General features: G+C 37.9%; 1 protein-coding gene across 1 annotated transcript in view; it reads right to left on the minus strand.

The window, feature by feature from the left end:
- The window catches only part of LOC134384400 (procollagen galactosyltransferase 1-A-like), a 154,148-nt gene extending 138,731 nt beyond the window's left edge, over positions 1 to 15,417 (minus strand). The window contains 3 exon segments of the mRNA XM_063105924.1: positions 12,312 to 12,447; positions 12,752 to 12,833; positions 15,290 to 15,417. Coding sequence (XP_062961994.1) covers positions 12,312 to 12,447; positions 12,752 to 12,833; positions 15,290 to 15,415 — 344 coding nt within the window. The 5' untranslated portion in view covers positions 15,416 to 15,417.
- Between the last annotated feature and the right edge of the window lie 222 nt (positions 15,418 to 15,639).

Consider the following 15,639-nt stretch of genomic DNA (forward strand, 5'->3'; position numbering starts at 1 on the left):
AGGTAAAGAAGGAAAGTATGTCAACACAATAAAGGCCATATATGATAAACTCACAACAAACATCATACTGAATGGGGAAAAGTTCAAAGCTTTTCCTCTAGGAATTAGAACAAGACAAGGATGCCCACTCTCATTGCTATGATTTAACATACTATTGGAAATTCAAGTCAAAGCAATTAGGCAAGAGAAAGAAATAAGGGGCATCCAAAATGGAAAAGAGGATGTAAAATTGTCTCTGTGTGCAGAAAAAATAATTTAACATACAGAAAAATCTAAAGAATCTATCAAAACAAACTCTTAGATCTGATAAATGAATTCAGTAAAGTCGCAGGATACAATATTTACGAAAATCATTGGTGTTTCGATATATACTAACAATGAACTAGCTGAAAGTGAAATCAAGAAAGCAATCCCATTTACAATAACTACCAAAAAACTCCAAAAAAACAAATAAATTTAACTGACGAGGTGAAAGATCTCTACAATGAAAACTACACAACACTGATGAAAGAAATTAAAGAGGACACAAAAAAATTGAAAAATATTACATGTTTATGGACTAGAAGAATTAATATTATCAAAATGAACACACCACCCAAAGCATCCTACAGATTCAATGTAACCTCTATCAAAATACCAATGACATTCTTCACAGAAACAGAAAAAACAATCCTAACGTACAAATGGAAACACAAAAGACCCCAAATAGCTAAAGCAATTTTGAGCAAAAAGAATAAAGTGGGAGGCATTATACTACCTGACTTCAAATTATACTACAAAGCTATAGTAATCCAAACAGCATGGTACTGGCATAAATACAGACACATGGATCAATGGATCAGAAAAGAGAACCCATAAATAAATCTACATAACTATGGCCAAATTATCTTTGATAAAGATGCCAAGAACTTACATTGTTAAAAAGACAGCCTCTTCAATAAACAGTGCTGGGAAAACTGGATATCCATATTCAGATGAAAGAAACTATAAACCAATCTCTCACCAGATTCCAAAATCAGCTCAAAATGGATTAAAGACTTAAATGGAAGACCTGGTATCACAAAACTACTAGAAGAAAACACAGGGGAATCACTCTAAGACATCAGTCTGGGCAAAAATTTCATGGAGAAAGCTTCTAAAGCAGAGGCAACAAAAGCAAAAATAAACAAATGGGATTATATCAAAGTAAAAAGATTCTGCACAGCAAAAGAAACAGCAACAGAGCAAAGAGGCAACTGGCAGAATGGGAGAAAATATTTGCAAACTATTCACCTTATAGGTATTAAAAATCCAGAATATACAAGGAACTTAAACAACTCAACAGCAAAAAACAATCTGATTACAAAATGGGCAAATGACTTGAATAGACATTTTTCAATAGAAGACATACAAATGGACAACAGGTATATAAAAAAATGCTCAACATCACCAATCATCAGGGAAATACAAATCTAAACCACAATGAGATATCATCTCACCCCAGTTAGGCTATTTTCAAAAAGTCATAAAATAACAAATGTTGGTGAGGGTGGGGAAAAAGGGAACTGTTGTGGGAATGTAAGTTAGTACAGCCATTATGGAAAACTGTATGGAGATTCTCAAAAAACTATAAATAGAACTACCATATGATCCATCAATCGCACTGCTGGATATTTATCCAAAGGAAAGGAAATCAGCATACCAAAGAGAGATGTGCACTCCTACGTTTATTGAAGCACTATCCACAATGGCCAAGATATGAAATAAACCGAGGTGTCCATCGATAGTTGAAAGGATAAAGAAAAATGTGGTATATATACACAATAGAATACTACTCAGCCATGAAAAAGAATAAAATCCTGTAATTTGTAGCAACATGGATGAACCTAGAAGACATTATAATAAGGTGAAATAAATCGGATACAGAAAGATAAATATCACATGTTCGCACTCACATGGGGGAGCAAAAAGAAAATTTTAATGCATTTTTAGAAGCGGAGAGCAGAACTGTGGTTACTAGAGGCTGGGGAGGGGAGATAGGGAAAGGTTGGTTAAAGGATGCTAAATTACAGCTAGATCAGAAAAATAAGTTCAAGTGGTAGTGCTAGGCACCTATAATTAACAATAATTTATTGTATGCTCTCAAATGGCTAGAAGAAAGGAACTCAAATGTTCTCATCACAAAGAATGGATAAATTTTTGTAATGATGAATGTGAAAACTACCCTGTTTTCACCATCACACACACATTGTACACATGTATTGAAATAAAATCTGTACCTCATATATATGTATAATCAGTACATTTCAATTAAAAATAAATTCCTTTTAAAAAATTAGCAACAACAACAAAAATAACTTTACTTCAATAAAGAAAACTAAAACAAAAATCAGAAAATCATTAACCATTTTCCCCCTCATAATTTAGATCCTTCTGAAAGTCATTTAAAGTATTTTCCCATTTACAACTACCTGTAATACTAATACTATTACAGAAACCTGTAATAGTTGTGGCAGAATATAGTCTGGTGTAATATACTTCTTTTCTTTTAAGGCAGTCAGCAAACATCAATGGCAAGGTGGTCCAAACAGAAGGTAATCAAGCTATCCAAACACAAATTTGACTTCATTTGCAACCTCAGCACTGAAAAAGATAGGTCCCTAGCTTTTAGTTAGGATTCCGGTGGTCATCTCATCTTTAAATCCATCAGATCTCTTTGACCTTTGTAAATCTATGAATACAATTTTATACTATTGTTGTGTCTGGGGAAACTGTAGTCATTTACCAAAGTTGCTACATGGATTCCTTAAATTCACCTTAGCAAGAAACGTCTAGAGTATTCTCCATATGGATACACCATTCATACACATAAATTAATATGGTATTTTATAATGCAAACTAAAAATTATTTTACATTAGTTTTAGGAAGTATTTTTAGATGGGAGAAAAAGGAGAGGTGTCCTTCTCTTCAAGAAACACTAGCAATTAATCACCTACACTCCATCAGCATAATTTCCCCACCAGATCAGAAATGGGAACTGTACCAATTTTATTCTCCCACTGGAGATCAGCAATTAGCATTAAATCGACATTTTCAAAAGGACTAGTAAACAGAAGACTTTCTATTACCTGAAAATATGACAAAGTGTTTTAACTATGTTCATATATTACGTATAACTGCTTTACAGAAAACACTAGTCACAAACTGTACTTGTGCTCAAAGTAATGCATTCACTTAAAGGCCATTTAAATGCACATTTACCCTGTAATGAGAACTGTTTCCACTCTTGCCAGAAACTATATAAACAAAATCACCAGGCCCAAAGCCTGGGAAAATAAGTGGGAAATGGATAGAAAAACCGTTTAGGCATTCTCAGAAATGCACACAGATATAACATTAAATGTTGCCTAGAATTGTTATCTTTTATGGGGTCAGCAAATACATATATAATATAAAATAAATAATGGAAAGAATAAATCATGTAAATGTATATGCTACTCTGCCACTCAACAGCCAAGTGGCAAGACAGCTAATAAAATGGTTGTAACTGATATAGTGGGATTGTTTGTCATCACTAAGGAAATGTCTTATAACTAAGTTGTATTTAATAATATAAATGAGAGTTTGGTCCAGTTTACAAACAACAGATTCCAAAACTTGAAAACTTCAACTATCTCAACAGGAGATAGTTATCAGGCCTGGTATGCTATATGCTCTTTGTATTATTTACACTCTTAGTAAACATTTTTTTAGACCTTTAAACAGGAAATATTTCTCAAGCCAGACACAAAGGTATTTATTATAAAAGAAAAGATGGATTTATATGATTATATTCAAAGTTATATTCAAATTAATAACTATTAAAAAAACAAATTAACAAGTGTTATTCATTAAAGCATACCATAAAGATAGTGAAAGATGGATTTAAAAATTGCAAAACCTAACCATCTAAGGATTATTATCAAGATATATAAAGAACTCATACAAGTCAATGAGAAACTACAGGCAACCCAATAGGTAAAGGATATGAACAGGCATTTCTTAAGAGAGGAAATAATAAATATGCAAAGAAATGTCCAATATTTTTAGTGATCAGAGAAACGCAAATTAAGACCACAATGAGATAACTCATTCAACGGACAAAAATTTGAAAGTCTGACACTACCAAATTTTGGAGACGATACAGTTCCAATGGATCCTGTTTACACTGCTGGTGCAACCACTTTGGAAATAGTTTGAAATTATCTCCTACAGTTGAATATTTTTAGAAACACTCCATCATCAGGAGAGTGGGTGTGAAAACTGAGGTACAATGACACTATGGAATATGCAGCAGCCTAAATAATGCACAATAGCGAATTAATTTTAGCAATATAATTTCCAGTACATAAGGTGAGCCTCAAAAAGACTGCATATCTTTTAAAAAGATAAAAACCTCTAAAATAAAACAATTCCCAGTGAATATGGGATTCAGGATGACAGTTACCATAGGTCAGTGGAAGCAGGGAAAGGAGGGGTCTCATAAGATTAGATCCCAGTAATTGTTAAGTATCTAGCTTGTTTTGGGTGGTGGGTTCAGAGATACTTGCCACATTATTAAAAATAACCAACTAACTAAATAAATAAAAGCCAGGCATGGACTAAGAATGAGAGTAAGTCATGAAACAAAGATATGTTTAATCCAATTTTGTGCACCTAAGATTTATAAAAAAGCCACCTCCCCCCACCAAAAAAAAGAAATGCATTAGTTAAAAATCTTAAAAGTTTTTTTCCCTCTAAGATGGCTGCCTAGAGAGGTATGGCGCTAGCCCCCTCCCCATAAAAAGAGATCAAAACAACAGACAAGTACATTTTGACTGGAACCGGAGGAAACACAGTGCAGAGCACCAGGAGAGTAAGGAGATTCTTGTGAAACACAGAAGAAGGGAATGGCGCGTAGAGGGCAGCGAAGAGCAGGGCATCCAGCCTTAGCCCTGCTACGGGGACCCACCCAGAACCAGGCGGAGAGAAAGGAGGGTGGAAAAGACCCCGGCTATTCCTCCCACCGCCACAAACGCCAGTGATTCCTGCCTTGGGGGGATCCCCAGTCTTTTTGGAACCCACACCTGAACTCACTCAGTACCTACTCCCCCCCAAGCTGGCAAGCAGACCTACTGAGTGGGAAATCAACTAAAAAGTAGCGAGTCCCCACATTCATCACCTGCCTTGCATGGCCTGTGGAAGCTAAACCTACAACAAACTACTTGGTCCACAACTAACTCGGCGGCAGCCCTGACTCCCACTGGGACCCTCCACAGGCACCCACAGGCACCGATAGGGCCACAATCTCAAGTACCTGAAGACTAGACCTGTGTGCTGAACCCAGCCAGCCTGGGTCCCTTTGTCTAGAGGCACTGCCTGCATTTTGTGGTGCTCACTTGGGCACTGGCAGGGTCAGAGCACAGGCTGCCTGGAGCCTCTGACAGAGTGACTTAGACCCCAGTGACTTAGACCCCTGGATTGACACAACACCCTCCTCCTCCTCCCCAAGGTAGGATGCTTCTGGGCTCAGCTGCACCCTTGCAGGCTCACATGGGGCTCAACAGCGATTGGGTAGCAGCTTTCTCTTCCTACAGCACACCTTCAGAGAGCCACTGGGTCCCGCATCATTCTCACAGGCTTGCTCCAGGCTCAACAGCTGAGCCAGTGGCCCTGTACAGACCTCCCAGGAACTGCTGTAACAGTATACATCTACCCACTGGCTGACAGCGGACCACCCACCCTGACAACAAACCCACCCCAACAAGAAACTGCCAAAGGCCCTTCCACCTAGGCCATGGCACTTACAGACAACTCTAAGATTGAAAACAGTAGAAGAAGTTGCAATGAAGGCTGCACTACCACACTGACCCAGATCCAAACTTCAAGTGCCCAACTAACTGTCAATATAGAATACTTCTATAAGAAACAGTCTCCCCTTCAAAAGCCACTCCCAGAATTGAAAGAAGTGACTACACAACCAGATGCCCAGATGAGAAACATGAAAAAACAAGGAAGCTTGACTCTCACAAAAGAAGACTAAAATTCTCCAATACCAGACTCCAAACAACAGGAAATTGACAAATTGCCTAAGGAGGAATCCCAAAGGACAATACTAAGGAAACTCAAAATGATGGATGAAAAAATAAATAGAAATCACAATGAAGTCAAAAAGAAATTTGAGGACATTTACGGAAAATTCAACAAAGAGATACAAGCCATAAAATAAAAATCAGCGGAAATCCTGGAACTGAAGAATTTATTCAAAGAAATAAAAAATAATCTGAGAGCCTAAACAGCAGGCTAGAACAAGAAGAAGAAAGAATCTTCAAACTAGAAGACAGGCTTTTTGAACTAACACAGTTGGACCAAAAAAATAAAAAATAAAAAAAGAATTATAAAAAATGAAGAAAAACTGCAAAATCTTTCTGATAACCTGAAGTATAAAACATCTGTATTATAGGTATGCAGGAAGGGGAAGAGAAAGGAAGAGATATTAAAAGCCTATTTAATGAAATAACAGCTGAAAACTTCCCAAATATTGGGAGAAAGATGGTCTTTCAGATTCAAGAAGCTCAAAGATCCTCAAACAGATTCAATCCAAAAAGGACCTCCCCAAGACACACTGTAGTCAAATTATCAAAAGTCAAAGACAAAGAAAGGATTCTAAAACAGCAAGAGAAAAGAGTCAAATTACCTATGAGGGAATCCCCATCAGGCTAACGGCACCCTTCTCAACAAAATCCTTACTCTCTCTCCAGGAGAGACTGGGATGACATATTCAAAGCACTGAAGGAAAAGAAACTGGCAACCAAGAATACCATATCCAGCAAAGCTTTCCTTCAGAAATAAAGGAGAAATAGCATCTTTCCCAGATACACAAAAACTGTGGGAATTCATCATGACAAGACTGGCCCTTCAACAATCCTCAAAGGGGCCCTACATCTGGAATCAAAAGAGAGATATATGTCACCATAAACACACGAGAAAGAATAAAAACCACTAGCAGAACAGATACACAAATGAGAAAGAGGAAGAAAATGTATTTTATCACTACAAAAAAACACCCAACAGCAAAGATAAACAATGAAAGGGAAAGAAAGGAACATAAGAAATATAAAATTATACAGAAATTAATAAAATGGCAGGAATAAAGTAATACCTTTCAGTAACAACTCTGAATATAGATGGACTAAAATCCTCACTTAAAACATATAGACTGGCTGAATGGATTAAAAAACTAAAATATATAGACTGGCTGAATGGATAAAAAACTAGACCTGACTATATGCTGCCTACAAAAACACACTTCACCAATGAAGACACACAGACTAATAGTGAAGGAATGGAAAAAGACATTCCATGCAAGCAGAAACCGAAAACAAAAAGGGGTTGTCATACCTGTAACAGATAAAATAGAGTTCAAACCAAGAACTATAAAAAGAGAAGAAGAAGGACATTACATAATGATAAAAGGATCAATGAAGCAAGAAGATATATCAATCATAAATATATATGCACCCAACATCAGAGCACCTAGATATATTACTGGATCTAAGGGGAAAGGTAGACCCCAACATAGTATCAGTTGGAGATTTGAGCATGCCACTCTCAGCACTGGACAGATCATTTAGACAAAGAATCAGCAGAGAAATATTGGATTTAAACAGCACCTTAGATCAAATGGACTTGACAGACATATAGACAACATTTCATCCAATAACGACAGAACATACAATCTTCTCATCAGCAAATGGATTATTCTCCAGGACAGACCACATGTTAGGTCACAAATTAAGTCTCAACAAATTTTAAAATATTGAAATCATATCAAGCATATTTTCAGACTACAATGGAATAAAATTAGAAATTAACAACAAATGAAACTGTAGAAATGATACAAATTCACCGAAATCAAACAACATGCTCTTGAACAACCAGTGGGTTAAAGAAGAAATAAAGCAGGAAATCAAAAAATTCCTTGAAGTGAATGAAAATACAAGCACAACTTTCCAAAACCTATGAGATACTGCAAAAGCAGTACTGTATTAGTCTGTTTTCTGTTGCTATAACAGAAATACCTGAGACTGGGTAATTTATAAAGAACAGAGGTTTATTTCGCTTACAATTCTGGGACAGCTGCATCTGGCACGGGCCTCAGGCTGCTTCTACTCATGGTGGAAAGCGGCAGGCAGCTGGCAGGTACAAGCAGATCACATGGCAAGAGGAAGCAAGTGGGGGGAGGTCCCAGAGTCTTTTAAACAACCAGCTCCAGTGGGAACTAATGGAGTGAGAACTCACTCATTAATCCCCCCTCCCCCAGGGAGAGCACTAATACATGCATGAGGGATCTGCCCCCATGACTCAATCAGTTTCCAACATTGCCACATTGGAAATCAAATTTCCACATGAGTTTTGGTGTGGACAACACATCCAAACTCCATCAAGTACCAAGAGGGAAGTTTATCGCAATAAGTGCTTACATCAAAAGAACAGAAAGACTTCAAATAAATAACCTAATGTTAAATCTCAAAGAACTTCAAATAAACAACCCAACATTAAATCTCAAGCTAACCTAATGTTAAATCTCAAACTGACCTAATTTTAAATTTCAAAGAAAAACAAGAGCAATCTAATCCCAAAACTAGCAGACAGAAAGAAATACTTAAGATCAGAGCAAACTAAATGAATAGGACCAAAAGAATGATACAAAAAAATCAATGAAACGAAAAGTTGTTTTTTTGAGAGGACAAAGAAAATAGACAAGCCGTTGACCAAACCAACTTAAAAAAGAGAGAAGACCCAAATAACAAAAATCAGAAATGAAAAAGACATCACAACCAATACCCAGAAATACAAAGAATCATTAGAGACTATTATGAACAACCCTATGCCAATAAATTTGAAATCGTGGAGGAAATGGATAAATTCCTGGCACATACAGACTACCAAGACTGAACCAAGAAGTAATAGAAAACCTGAACAGACCAACAACAAGCAATAAGATTGATGCAGTAATCAGCAGTCTCCCAACAAAGAAAAGCCCAGGATCAGATGGCTTCACTGCTGTATTCTACCAAACGTTTAAAGAAGAATTAACACCTATCCTTTTCAAAGTATTCAAAAAAAATCGAAACACAGGCCATTCTTCCAAATTCATTCTATGAGGCCAACATCACCCTGATACCAAAATCAGACAAAGACAAAACAAAAAAAGAAAGCTACAGGCCAATATCCTTGATGAACATACACACAACAGTCCTCAATAAGATATTAGCAAACAGAATACAACAGCACATCAAAAAGATTATACACCATGATCAAGTGGGATTCATCCCAGAGTTGCAAGCATGGTGCAACATATGCAAATCAATAAATGTGATACACCACATTAAAAAAACAAGGACAAAAACCATATGATTATCTCAATTGATGTTTGACAAAATTCAGCATCCCTTCATGATAAAGACCCTCAACAAATTAGGTATGGAAGGAAAGTATCTTAACACAATAAAAGCAATATATGACAAACCCACTGCCAAAATCATCCTGAATGGGGAAAAACTGAAAGCTTTTCCTTTGAAAACAGGAATAAGACAAGGATGCCCACTCTCACCACTTTTGTTCAACACAGTGTTGGAAGTATTAGCCAGAACAATCAGGCAGGAGAAAGAAATAATGGGCACCCAAATTGGAACACACGAAGTTAAATTGTCACTGTTTGCAGAAGACACAATTCCACATATGGAAAAACCCATAACCTCTACAAAAAACTTCTAGAGCTCATAAATAAATTCAGTAAAATTGCAGATACAAAAAAAAATCAGTAGTGTTCTCATACACCAAAAACAAACAAGCAGAAAAAGAAATCAAAAAAGCAAGCCCATTTACAATTGCTACCAAAAGAATAAAAGACCTAGGAATAAATTTAACCAAAGAGGAGAAAGATCTCTACAATGAGAACTACACAACCCTGTTGAAAGAAATTAAACAGGACACCAAAAGATGGAAAGACATTCCAAGAGCATGGATTGGAAGAAATAATGTGCAAATATCCATACTACCCAAAGCAATCTACAGATTCAATGCAATCTCCTTCAAAATACCAATGACATTCTTCACAGAAATAGAAAAACAATCCTAAAATTAATATGGAAAAACAAAAGAGCCTCAATAGCCAAAGCAATCCTGAGCAAAAAAGAATTAAACCAGAGGCATTACACTACCTGACTTCAAACTATACTACAAAGCTATAGTAACCAAAACAGCATGGTACTGGCATAAAAACAGACACTCCAACCAACGGAATAGAATAGAGAACCCAGAAATCAACCAAGGTACTTACAGCCAACTGATCTTAGAGAAGGCACCAAGAACATACATTGGGGAAAGGACAGCCTCTTCAGTAAATGGTTCTGGGAAAAGTGGATATCCATGTGCAGTAGAATGAAACTAGACCCATGCCTCTTACCATCTATCAAAATCAACTCAAAATGGATTAAAGACTTAAGTATAAGACCTGAAACTATAAAACTCCTAGAAGAAAACATTTCAGGATGTAGGACTGGGCAAAGACTTTATGAATATGACCCCCAAAGCACAAGCAATGAAAGAAAAAACAAACATATGGGATTATATCAAACTAAAAAGCTTCTTCACAGCAAAGGACACAATCAACAGAGTAAAAACATAACCTACAGAATGGGAGAAAATATCTGCAAACTATACATCCAATAGGGAATTAATATACAGAATATACAAGGAACTCCAACAACTTCACAGTCAAAAAACCCCCAAATAATCCAATTAAAAAATAGGCAAAGCAGTTGAATAGATATTTTTCAAAGGCAGAATAGAAATTTTTCAAAGGAAGATACATGAAAAAATGCTCAACATCACTAAGCATTAGGGAAATGCAAATTAAAAACACACTGAGATAATAACTGCATTTAGATAACCACATTGAGTCACCCCAGGTAGACTGACTATTATCAAAAAGACTGACAATAATGAATACTGGCAAAGATGTGGAGAAAAGGGAACTGTTCTACATTGTTGGTGAGACTGTAAATTAGAACAGTCATTATGGAAAACAGTACAGAGGGTTCTCAAACAACAACAGATAGATCTACCACACAATCCATCAATCCCACTTCTGAATATATACACAAAGGAATGGAAATCATCACATTGAAGGGATATCTGCACTCCTATGTTCATCCCAGCTCTATATACAACAGCCAAGATATGGAATCAGCCTAAATGTGCATCGATGGACAATTGGATAAGGAAAATGTAGTATACATACACAATGGAATACTACTCAGCCATAAAAAAGAATGAAAATCTGCTATTCTCAGCAACACTGATGAGCCTGGAGAAAATTGTTAAGTGAGATAAGCCAGGCAAAGAAAGAGAAATACCACATGTCCTCACTCATAAGTAGGTAGGTAGGTAGGTAGGTAGGTAGGTAGGTAGGTAGGTAGGTAGGTAGGTAGGTGGGTAGGTGGGTGGGTAGGTAGGTGGGTGGGTAGGTGGGTGGGTAGGTGGGTGGGTAGGTGGGTGGGTGGGTGGGTGGGTGGGAGGGAGGGAGGGAGGGAGGGAGGGAGGAAGAAGGAAGAAGGACAGAAAAAAACAATAAAATGTCAAATTTTTAGTAGAGAACAGACCTATAGTTACTAGAGGTGAAAAAGGGGGAGAGGGATGGGTGTTAGCAAGTAATTGGGTAAGGGACACAAAGAATTATTACTACTTGTAATGATGAACATACTAATAATATTGATTTGATCATCATATACTGTCTACAAATACTGATAAGTCAACTTTGTACCCCATAAATATGTATAATCAGTTATGTTTCAATTCAAAAAATAATTCATTTAAATCTTAAAAATATATTAAAGAACAAAAAATTTTTAAAAGTCCCACAGCTGCATGAAGCTTTCTTTGACTTCAATTTGCATGTTAATCATGCTCTTCACCAATTCCTATAGCAGGTATGATTGGTATCACATTGTATACCTTACAATATATGTTGTTTCAAATGTGATGGCTTGCCTCCTTACCAAGAATATAAATATTTTCTGTTTCCTTAAGGATAGAATTTCTACCATTTATTCTTTCTCTAAGTGTTAAATAAATACTTGTTGAACTCTCATACTTAATTCCTCAAATGACCAAGAGTAAAGCTATGATCCCTGTACCCCAAATTCCTTTAAAAATGTTATATTACTACCTTTAATTTAATGATTCCTAGTGCTTTACTCAGAAAAGGAACTAATCTGTTAAACAAAGACCAAAATCACCAGTTCACCTGTTATGGCTGAGGGAAGCAGTGATGGGTACAGGCACCACAGTCTGTAACCCTTCCCCTTCTAGCTCTGTACCAACAAGGCAGATGAGCTGGAGTTCTGGTAATCCCACACAGCTTACTTCATGCCAACTTTTACCTGAAAGAGCATCATTGAATGGACAATAATGTTCATCAAAAGCAAAAGATAAAAATACCAAACTTCTACCTAATACTCAGTTGAGCAAACACCACTTATAATGCCACCGCCTCTCTTTACTTTTCTAGTATTTTCTGTTACAAAGTAATTCCCAATATAAATGAAGAAATTACAAAATTGACAAAATTAATAGCAAATGCATAAATAATTGCTTAATATAATGCCAACGATGCTATACCCCAACTCAATCCCCCAAACTCATACCACAGCCCCAATAACAAAACAATATAAACAAACGACTTACTCTCCATGAGGTCCAGGTAAACCAAGAATGCTATGCAGACTTCGGTGTCATCTCCTATATCTAATTCCATCATTTCTAAGTACTGAAAATCAAAATGCAATTGTCAAATAGAGAAGGAAGAATCTTTTAATCATTTCTTTCAATCAACAAGTATACATTAAATATCTCTTCTAGGTAATAGCGGTAGTTAAAAAGCAATATAAGATCTGACCTCTACCTCTAAAGAATTTGCAATTGTTAGGATAAACACATGCATACTTACAATTATTAGGCAAATAACAATAGATGACATTAAGTGATTAAAAACCATGTGAGTGGAATAAAAACACAGAACCCAACAGGTCAGAGGAGCTTTACTCAGGGAGATTGGTTGCTGAATGCTTCATGGCAGAAGTGGGATGCAAATTGAGCCCTGAAGGACATGATTTGAGTAAATGGAGAAGTAGAATAATAGTGTGGGTAATCACACAAAGGTGGGAATAAACCACACATATTTAAGGGCCTATAAATAAACCTATCTGCCAGGAATAGAGACATTTTTTAATAGGATTTTCATTGGGACATGTTGGTGGGGAGCTTCTATTTCCCTGGTCTCTTATTTGCATGGAAGAGAAAGTCTGCTAGAATACCATCCCTAGCCTCTCTCCTCACCCCTTTTCACTCAAGAGTAGGGAGTTATTTAATTGCTGGATTTTAAAGAAGGAACTAAGCAAGGTGCTCCTTCTTTCAGACTTGCTGGTCAGCATAAGGGAACATTTTTCAGCAGCTTACTCCTGCAGGGAAAGCCTGAGACTGTCTAGCTACATCAGTGACTAGGTGGATAAGCAAGGCTAATGCAGAGATGAGGTTTTGGCAGACTTGCGTGGGGGCAGATCTGAAGTCACATTCCCCCATGCGTTTCACCGTAAGTGTACAGGTGCAGGAGAATAGGGGTGTTATTAGTTGTCTACCTGAAGCCTCAAATGTGTTTGAAAATGACACAAAACGTAATTTCAGGCCAGATTATAAGGTCTTGGTGGCCAAACTAAAAGTCTGAGTTTTGTCCATAAGGAAACACTGAGGATTTCTAAGCAGTAGAATAACATAAGTGCTGTGTGAGAATGACAAATCTGATACCATTTTACTGGATGAAACTAAGTAATTTCCAAATTGAGTAACAAAAAAATTGGACTGGAAAAACACTCACTCACTATTATTTCTTTTCTGGTTTTTAAAAATCAATTCAGGAAGAATAATCAAAAGGGAAGATTTGGTGGTCATGATCTACACAGCCATTAACTTCAAAGAGAAAAAAAAATCTACAAGCATGAAAACTGAATAGCAACACCAAATCTCGGTGAGGCTTTAAAAATGTGTTATTGGTGTTTCATTTATTAAATACTTACATAGTGCTTTCTATATGTCAAAAATATTAACTGATTTAATCCTGTAATAACCCTACAAGGCAAATACTATTATTATCCCTGTTATTCAGGTGAGGAAACTAGGTGTAATGAGATGGAGCCACTTAGCCCAAATCACAAAGCTGGTAAGTGACAGAACCAGGATTCAAACTCAGTGAGTCTGACTTTGAGTTCATGCTCCTAACCACTATGCTACCCTGCCATGTTGTTTTCTTTTTATGGTACTAAATAATACTTCCATGCTATTGTTTCTTTTTCTCACTTGTTGGGGGAAGATGAAGGGGACAGAGCAGGAGGATAAAATCAAGTGAGAAGACGAAGAAGGCTTAATTCTTTTCAGACTTATATCTATAAAATTTTACCTTTCTTGACTGTTTTCAGATCATTATGAATTGTTGTTCTCAAATAGAAGAGTGCAATTCTACTAAAGTACCAGACCAGTCCCAGAGATTCTTACAAAATCCACATCTCTGCTCACTGTCCATTCACTGTTTGGGACATTACTGGTACAAGGCAGCAATTTCCCAAGCAGAAGCAAGCAAGGGACTAATCATCTTTACCTCCCTTGATGTGAATACAGAAAAATATACTCACAATGTGAGTAGCTCTGCTTTAGGCAAGAACCTATTCAAACTTTCCAAGAAATCAGATAAATTAGGAATCTGCACCTGTGCAAAATCATGATGCACACTCTGGGTCCAAGGCTAAGGTAAACGTGACTGTACCTAAACCTCTACCGTGACGGACGCCTAGTTCATTATGGCCCACAAACTGTCTTGTATGGTTAATGTGAGAATTAAAGAAATTCACCCCCCCCAAACGACCTCTATCTAAACAACAAAACTCAGGTATTGGTGGAGTGCTCATTGGCGGTCTCCAGCTTGAGGAGACTTTAATGTTTTGCCTTCAGTTTAAGGATGGCTTTGGTGAGGGGCTGGGGAAGGTGTCAGAGCGATCGTTCAACACGTCTAAACAAACAGAAACGATACTGCCTGAGGCTGGCAGTAGTGCACAGCGGCCCCCGCCACCCACCGCACCCTCGGCTGTCCGGCCGGTCGGAAGGGGAGCGCGGCCTGGGAGCTCCGCCTGCGGCCGGGGGCTGGACCGCCGCCCGGCTCCTCTTGCGCCTCCTCACCTTAGGGTGGGTGCCCATCCAGGCGTCCTCAGGGGCCCACGAGGGAGCTCCGCCGCCGCTGCGAACGCCGACCGGGCCCAGACTGCTGCAGCCGGCGGTCGGCTCGGCATCGCCGCGCTCCTCCATGCCGGCCCGCAGGGCGCACGCGTGGTGCACCACGACTTGCGCCCGGCCGGAAGCAGGGGCGCCCATGTCTGGGTTCCGCTTCCCTGCCCTCTGCAGCGTCTGCGCTGGAGGGCTCAGGTACTGGGAGGAAAGTGAAATCAGCCCCTCCCTCTGACAGTGGTAGCTAGAACCTGTGCAAAAGCAGGTTTTAGGGGCCGAGCCCGTGGCGCACTCGGGAGAGTGCA

Source organism: Cynocephalus volans, chromosome 8 (genome assembly GCF_027409185.1).
Source record: "Cynocephalus volans isolate mCynVol1 chromosome 8, mCynVol1.pri, whole genome shotgun sequence".
Classification (NCBI taxonomy): domain Eukaryota; kingdom Metazoa; phylum Chordata; class Mammalia; order Dermoptera; family Cynocephalidae; genus Cynocephalus; species Cynocephalus volans.